This window comes from Otolemur garnettii, unplaced genomic scaffold, assembly GCF_000181295.1.
Source record: "Otolemur garnettii isolate 467f Iridium unplaced genomic scaffold, OtoGar3 scaffold00211, whole genome shotgun sequence".
Classification (NCBI taxonomy): Eukaryota; Metazoa; Chordata; class Mammalia; order Primates; family Galagidae; genus Otolemur; species Otolemur garnettii.
Window position 1 is genome coordinate 1,122,473 of NW_003852606.1, and position 7,415 is coordinate 1,129,887.

The window sequence follows — 7,415 nt, forward strand, 5'->3', positions numbered from 1 at the left end:
AAAAAAAAAACAAAAAAAAACCCCAGGAGTTTGAGGTTGCAGCGAGCTATAATAGCACCACTACCTCTAGCCTGGGGCAACAAAACAAGAGCCTGTCTCAAAAAAGAAAAACAAACAACCTTTACGTATGTGTACATACACTTATTTTTGTTATTGCCACCACAAACCACATCATTCTAAGCACTGGGCACACAGCAGTGTACTGGGCAGACATGGAGCTTACACATGGTACCTATTAGCAAGCACTCTCCTATAGTCCCTGTCTATTAGTAACCCATTTTACTGGCACAAAAAAGGTACACTCCTTTGTCAGGGGCCCCAAGTGAAGTCACACCAACATCACTGGCCTCCATGAGAGACACTAGTCCCACATCTTCCTGAGCCCTCAAAACCCACCCATAATGAGACGAGAGTGCAGCGTTGAAGCACAAAGACAGTGGCATGACTGGCTGCAATCCCATTCTGGGGCCGCACCCAGTATGGGCTGTGCATCGCTCTCTTGGTGCCTCAGTTTCCTCATCTGTATATGAAGATAAAAGTAATATCTACCTCCTAAGACTTACAAAAATTGAGCTTGTTAACATCCATCAAGTACTTAGAAGACAGCCTGCCAAGTAGCTGGATATCACAGAACTAAAAGCTAGTGCTGTTTTTTTGTAACTTACTGTTACTGTCCTGCTAAGGCTACCTGCAACCTTCTGGACAGTCCTTACTTGAGCCTCTTCCAAAGGCTCACGTCACTTTCCCCCCCTACCTATCCAGCCCTGCCTTGGGACTCACCGTCCTCACTGGGAGCTCCAGGGGATGAATCTGAGTCTGAAGAGCTGCCTGGCGGGCCCCCGCCCGCTGAGGGGTTGCCTGCTGCCTCCTTCAGCCACTTCTTCCTCTTCTTAGGGGGTGGCTCAGCCTTCACCTTGGTGGGCCGGGCCTTGGGCAGTCGGGAAGTGGCAGGCTGTCCTGTGGCGAGGCTCCGTTCAGGCCGTGCCTGCCGCCCACTGGTGCCCCGCTCGCCCCGCAACTGCCGCTCCCCACGCATCACTCTCTCCTTCTCCTTTTCTTTCTCTTTCTCGACAGGTCGAGGTAGAGACGGCTTCTCAGGGGCAGGGGGTTCAGGCATGGCTGTCTCAGGCTTCTGCTCTGGGGGCTTCTCAGATGTTGTCTTCTCAGGGGTCTCAGGCTTGGGAGGGGGTGCTGGGGCCTTGGGAGGAAGTGCAGAGCTGCCCCCGGCAGATGCGGTGTTCTTGGACTGCCCAGAGCGTCTGGAAGGGAATGGAGTAGGGACTGCAGTCAGCAGCCACCTAAAAACCCAAATCCTCTTCCCTTGGCCCCACTTATGCTCTTGTCCCTCTCTTTCTAGGTCTCTGCTCCCTCTTTCTGAGTCTCTGTTCCCTTCCCCTACTCTACTTCACCCTTGTGGGTTCTATCCCCATGCCTGTGGGCCCTGTGTGCCACCTGTCCCCCATCCCTCACTGTACCTGACTGGCACTGGAGGCCGGTGCCAGGGTTTCCGAGCACAGACCCTCACGTAATCCTTCTTGTTGACGTTTTCTAGGAACTTTACATAGAGGCGCTGGTAGCGGTTTTTCGCATCCCCAAAATACCCCAAATACTATGGAAGAAAAAAGGCACATGAGGAAGTTCTTATCTCCCTAGCCAAGCACCCCCGACACACAAGCCTCCCACCCTGCTCTGACCCCTCTCCAGGGCCCACGGCAGCCACCCTGGAGCCTGCCAGGAGTTGATGCTGGAGACTCCCTTCAGACACATTTTAGAGCAAGAGTGAGTCAGAGCCATGTGTGAGGGACACCCTCCCTAGAGGCCCCCCGAGTCCTCATTCCCTTCTGCAGGCTTACATTACTGGTGGCACAAAACTGCCTCTGGCCATCCTTGATCTCTGGAGTGAATTTCTGTAGGAGGGCTTTCTGGACTCGCCAGATCGGTGGTGGCTCACGCCCCGTCTGCAACGCCAGCTAAAGAGGAGGGATGCGGCAATGCCGGCACGGTCAGCCCCTGTTCCTGCACCTCTCACCCCTAATCCCAGGCCCTCCAGCCTCCCTCACCTACTACCCCCTTAGAGAAAAGGCATAGTCGTCAACCAGCTTCATCCATCTACTGACAAATATCTTCTATGATATCCTCAGCCCTGGGTGCAGCTTGAACCTGGCTCTGTCCTCCTCCTGCCCACCTAGCATCTTCACCAGGCTGCTTGTTCTTGTGCTACAGGGTTTCAGTGATTGTCACTTCATAGTATGATAGTATAAAGCTTTTTCTGTCACTCTCTTGAGCTTTCACCCACCATGTGCCAGGTAATGTGCTGGATGCTGGGGCACAATGGTGAACAAGACCTACTGCTATGGTCTCTATGTCTGCGTCCTCCTAACGTTCACAGGTTGAAACCTAATAACCAAGGTGACAGTGTTAGGAGGTAGGGCTTCTGGGAGGTTATTAGGTCATGAGGATGGCACCATCATGGACATGACTGGTGAACTTTCCATAAAAAGGTCCTCAGAGAGCTCCCTCACCCTTTCAGGCACAGTGAGAAGGCACCAAAGAAACAGGCCTTCACCATATGTGGCATCTGTTGGCGCCTTGATCTTGGACTTTCTAGCTTCTAGAACTGTCAGAAATAAAGTTTTGTTAATTCACAAAGCCACACAGTGTATGGTATTCTAGTGGCACAGCAGCCCAAAGGGACTGAGACACCAACATGAGGCTTTTATGGGGCCTTCTTTATGGAGGTTACAAATGAGACAAACAATTAACAAAATAGGGTGAGTTTGTGGCTTGCACCAAGGACAGGGGACAGGGTACCTGAGATTATGTCTTCAGCATATCCACACTGGGGGAAACACAGTGATAAAAAGGTTTCCCCCCACCATTAGACACCCACCACCACCACGCTATACGCCCCAGCTGGTCACTGGGAACCAGCCAAAGAACATGAATTAGATCCTGGGGAGGGAAGGTTGACAACAGAGGAGGCAGACACAGGCACAAAAAGGAACAGCACAAGCCAACCCACTGGCCACTATGGACGCCTAGAGGAGGGACCTCATATTCAATCTGAATCCAAGAATGCTTCCTGGAAGAGGTGATACATGCTGAAAAGAGTTCCTAGATGGAACATGTCTCTAAGAGGGGCCTACATGAGCAACTGGTAGGATAAATAAAGAATAAGGACAAAGTGAGAAATGTGCACTAGACATTGTGACAGCCTAGAGAAAAAGACAGGGTAATCCTCGTGTTCAAAGAATCCAGTCAAATGTCAAATGATCAATAGGATTCAAAGGATAATACTAATTGACTAGTCAAGGCTTCCTTGAGTACCATGCACAGCAGTAATAAGTTTAGGGATTGATTAGTGAAATCTGTCACAGTCATTGGCTGTACCACTGGGCAGCCTGCCAGGTAGTGGCTGTCTACTCTTGGTTTTGGACAAACCACTTTCACACTCACATTTTTGGTGTCTAGGATCAGCCAGGGCCAAAGTCTCATACTAAAGTGAAGGAAGATAAGACAATGTGCCCTGATCCCCTGTCTTTTATACCAAGCTACCGCACAGTTCCCCAATCTCCTTCCTGGTGACCTTGGGAGCCAGGTCAGAGGCCCAAGGATGGAAAAATCTATTTAGAGCACATCATATATGCTCCAAAACCTTCTAGGGCTCCAAATGCACACAACTCAGCCTGGCAGAGACTCTGGCTCAGTTTCCTCTTCCTTCTCCTGTACCTTGCCCAGCAAGCCATCAAGATCCCTCAAAGCTCAGCAGACAAGTCCCAGACTTCCTGAGCCCAGCTTTGGCATGTGTAGAGGTGCCCTTTCCATTCAAGGTGAATATGATATTCCCTGTTTTTGTTCTCGGAAGCCTTTGAAGAAGCCATAAGAGCATTTCCCCCAATCAGGGTAGGTTGCTTCTCTGTGCTCCCTTCCCACTCCCCATCTGCTTCCTCTGAGGACCTGTGGACTTTCTGACTGGGGTTGGGCCCCACTAGCTCACCACAACTTACTGGGCTTGGTGCTTTCCCCCACATGGTTCTTGCAGGATCCCCACCCTAATCTAGTCATTTGGGTTGACTCTGACATCATCCTCACTCATTTCCCAATCAGGGGGCCAGTCAGTCCCCAACCCCTACTCTTCTTGTCTCTCATCATCCCAACCAAATCACTGACCACACCCACTGCCAGTTACTAAGAAGGCTATCTTGCTCACAGGTCCTCCCCAATGGAAGCCCTGACAAATACTGACCCCATCATTGCCCCAAATGTTGAGCAGGACCAATCAGATTCTCTCCCAACAATGAGCACTGTGATTACCTAAGATATATAGCACAAGCAGCAAGAGGCAACTAGAAACACTCAGGTATGGTATTAATGAGAAAGCTGCAAGGTCCTGTTAACTGTAGACTCACAGAACACTCACGGAACACTCACAGAACAAAGGAGATGGATACTACCCCATTCATCTGTCTCTCCCAGAAAGGCACATAGCCTGATGTCTTTGACAGCACCCATGGATCTCATCACAGCATCTGAATCTGGAATCACCTGTATACTGCCAACCATTCCAGCCCCAGTACTCACTATGTAGCCATTCAACACCTTGCATTTCCACACACCACAAACATGCCAGGCTTCCCTTCACCACCAGGCCTTTGCACAGGCCCCTCACACTGTCTGGACTGCCCTGCCCATACTCTTCTCCACCTAATCAACTCTAAAATACTGAATCCTCTCAATAATCCCCAGAACAGAGATATCACTCCCATTTTACATATAGGAAAACTGCAGTAAAGGGTGGGCTAGCCCTACATTGTCCAATATAACAGCCCCTCCCCACACGGGGCTCTGGAGCACTTGAAATGTGGCTGGTCCAATTGATAAGCATAGTAAGTATAAGATACACATTGGATTTTGAAGACATGGTACACAGAAAAGGATATAAAATGTCTTACTAGCATTTTCTTTTCTTTTATTTTTTTAAGATACAGTCTCACTTTGTCACCCTTGGTAGAGTGCAGTGGCATCATAGTTCACAGCAACCTCCAGCTCTTGGGCTTAGGCAATTCTCTTGCCTCAGCCTCCCGAGTAGCTGGGAACACAGGCACCTGCCGCAGTGCCCAGCTATTTTTTGTTGCAGTTTGGCAAGGCCTGGGTTTGAACCTGCTACCCTCGGTATATGCGGCAGGCACCCTACTCACCGTACCACATGCGCCACCCCCGGCTATTTTTTTTGTTGTTGCAGTTGTTTAGCTGGCCTGGGCCAGGTTCAAACCTGCCACCCTCAGTGTATGTGGCTAGCGCTGAAACCGCTGTGCTGTGGGCACCGATCCACTAGCATTTTTTCTTAATAATTTCTCACTCAATGTTAAAAGATCGTTAATCACTATTTGTTTTTGTTTTTTTAGTGGCAGCGGCCATTGTTGTTTTAGTTGGCCAGGGCCCGGTTCGAACCTGCCAGCCTTGGTATATGTGACCGGGACCCTACCCACTGAGCTACAGGCGCTGCCCTCTACGTTTCTTTTTTGAGTGGTGGTGGGGTCTCACTCTGTTGCCCTAGAGTAGAGTGCACTGGTGTCATCATAGCTCACAAGAATATCAAACTCCTGGACTCAAGCCATCCTCCTGCCTTAACCTCTCCAATAGCTGGGACTACAGAGCCACTATATCCAGTTAATTTTCCTATTATCTTATAAAGTCATATGTCTGATCTCCAACTCTTTGCCTTCAGCAATCCTCCCACTTCAGCCTCTCAAAGTGCTAGGATTACAGGCTTGAGCCACTGGGCCCACTTGATTTCTACATTTTTACAGGATGGTCCAAAGGAAAAAAAAAAAAACACCCACAAAAAAATATGAGGTAGAAGTCATGTATGGAAATGCTACCTGGCCCTTTACAGAAAAAGCTTGTCACACCCTATACCAAAGACTTGCCCAAGTTCACCAAAAGCAATAACAGAAGCAAATGTTTATAGGCACCTTTTGTGTGCCACCCATTGTCATGGAATGGGATGTGCCATAATGACAGAGCTCCACACTAGTCCAGTTCAGACGTGGTCAAGATTTGAGGTAGTCAGGTTAACAGTTAAGCTGTGCCCTTAACTACATCAAAGATAATATCAAAGAAATATCAACTTGCTCCGTCTCTAGGCCCCTAAAAGAAGTCCCCTGGTATCTGCCTGAGTGGCTTGAGGTTGTATCCCCTGTTAATACCCACACTTGAATTGTATTTTAAGCATCTGAGTCCTCGCCTGGCCCGTTCCCCTGTCCCATGCCAGCTGGAAAGTGGTATCAGATGGCCCTGGCTTCAATCCCAGCTCAGCACCTGCCAGAAGACAGACTCCCTCTCTCTGAACATGAACTTCCTCATCTGTAAAGTGGGGATGGTCAAGGTCCCTGCCCCAGAGCCCTGTTCATTTGACCCAGTGCTAGGAACTCAGTAGCATCAGCCACTGGGACTGTCAATGTTTGACTAGAACAGACATAGAGAACAGACGAGTCTGGGGCAGAGACGCTGGGTTACGTGGGCCGGCACAATTGGGTATGTAACCAACTGGGAAGGCTACTTTACCTCAGTTTCCCTGCCTGGAAAATGGGAATAATAACCCTTAGTAGGAAGGATTTTACCAGTCTGCACCTCCATTTCCTTCCCTATAAAATAGGATTAGTAGTCCCTATAATGTAATGAAGGGTGATTATAAAGATACAACTTGGCAATGGACAGTGGTGACAGTTACACAACAATGTGAATATCCATAATGCCAGTGAATTGTACACTTTAAAAGTGGTTAAGGCCAGGTGCAGTGGCTCACACCTGTAATCCCAGCACTTTGGGAGGCTGAGGTGGGAGGATTGTTGGAGGCTGGAAGTTTGAGACCAGCTTGAGCAACATAGCAAGACTCTGTCTCTACAAAAAAATAAAAATAATCATCCAGGTGTTGGTAACATGCACCTATAGTCCCAGCAACTCCGGAGGCTGAGGCAAGAGGATCACTCGAACCTAAGAGTTTGAGGTTGCAGAGTTTGAGGTAACAGAACAATAACCAGTCTCTTTAAAAAAGAAAACATACTGGCTCAGCTCCAGCACTGGCCACATGCACCCAGGCTGGCAGGTTCAAACTTGACCTGGGTCAGCTAAACAACAATGACAATTGCAACCAAAAAATAGCTCGGTATTGTGGCAGGCACCTGTAGTCCCAGCTACTTGGGAAGGCTGAGGCAAGAGAATCACTTAAGCCCAAGAGTTTGAGGTTACTGTGAGCTGTGAGTGATAGCTACCAAGGACAACATAGTGAGACTCTGCCTCAAAAAAAAAAAAAAAAGAAAACTGGCTCAGCACCTGTAGCTCAAGCAGCTAAGGCACCAGCCACATACACATGAGCTGGTGGGTTCGAATCTAGCCCGGGTCCACCAAAAAAC

General features: G+C 49.0%; 1 protein-coding gene across 1 annotated transcript in view; it reads right to left on the bottom strand.

Moving 5' to 3' along the window:
• Positions 1 to 7,415, bottom strand: part of PRR12 (proline rich 12) — a 28,632-nt gene that overhangs the window by 7,936 nt on the left and 13,281 nt on the right. The window contains exons 7-9 of the mRNA XM_023507913.1: positions 1,854 to 1,970; positions 1,476 to 1,609; positions 781 to 1,259 (exon numbers count right to left, since the gene is read on the bottom strand). Coding sequence (XP_023363681.1) covers positions 781 to 1,259; positions 1,476 to 1,609; positions 1,854 to 1,970 — 730 coding nt within the window. The remainder of the gene's footprint in view (positions 1 to 780; positions 1,260 to 1,475; positions 1,610 to 1,853; positions 1,971 to 7,415) is intronic.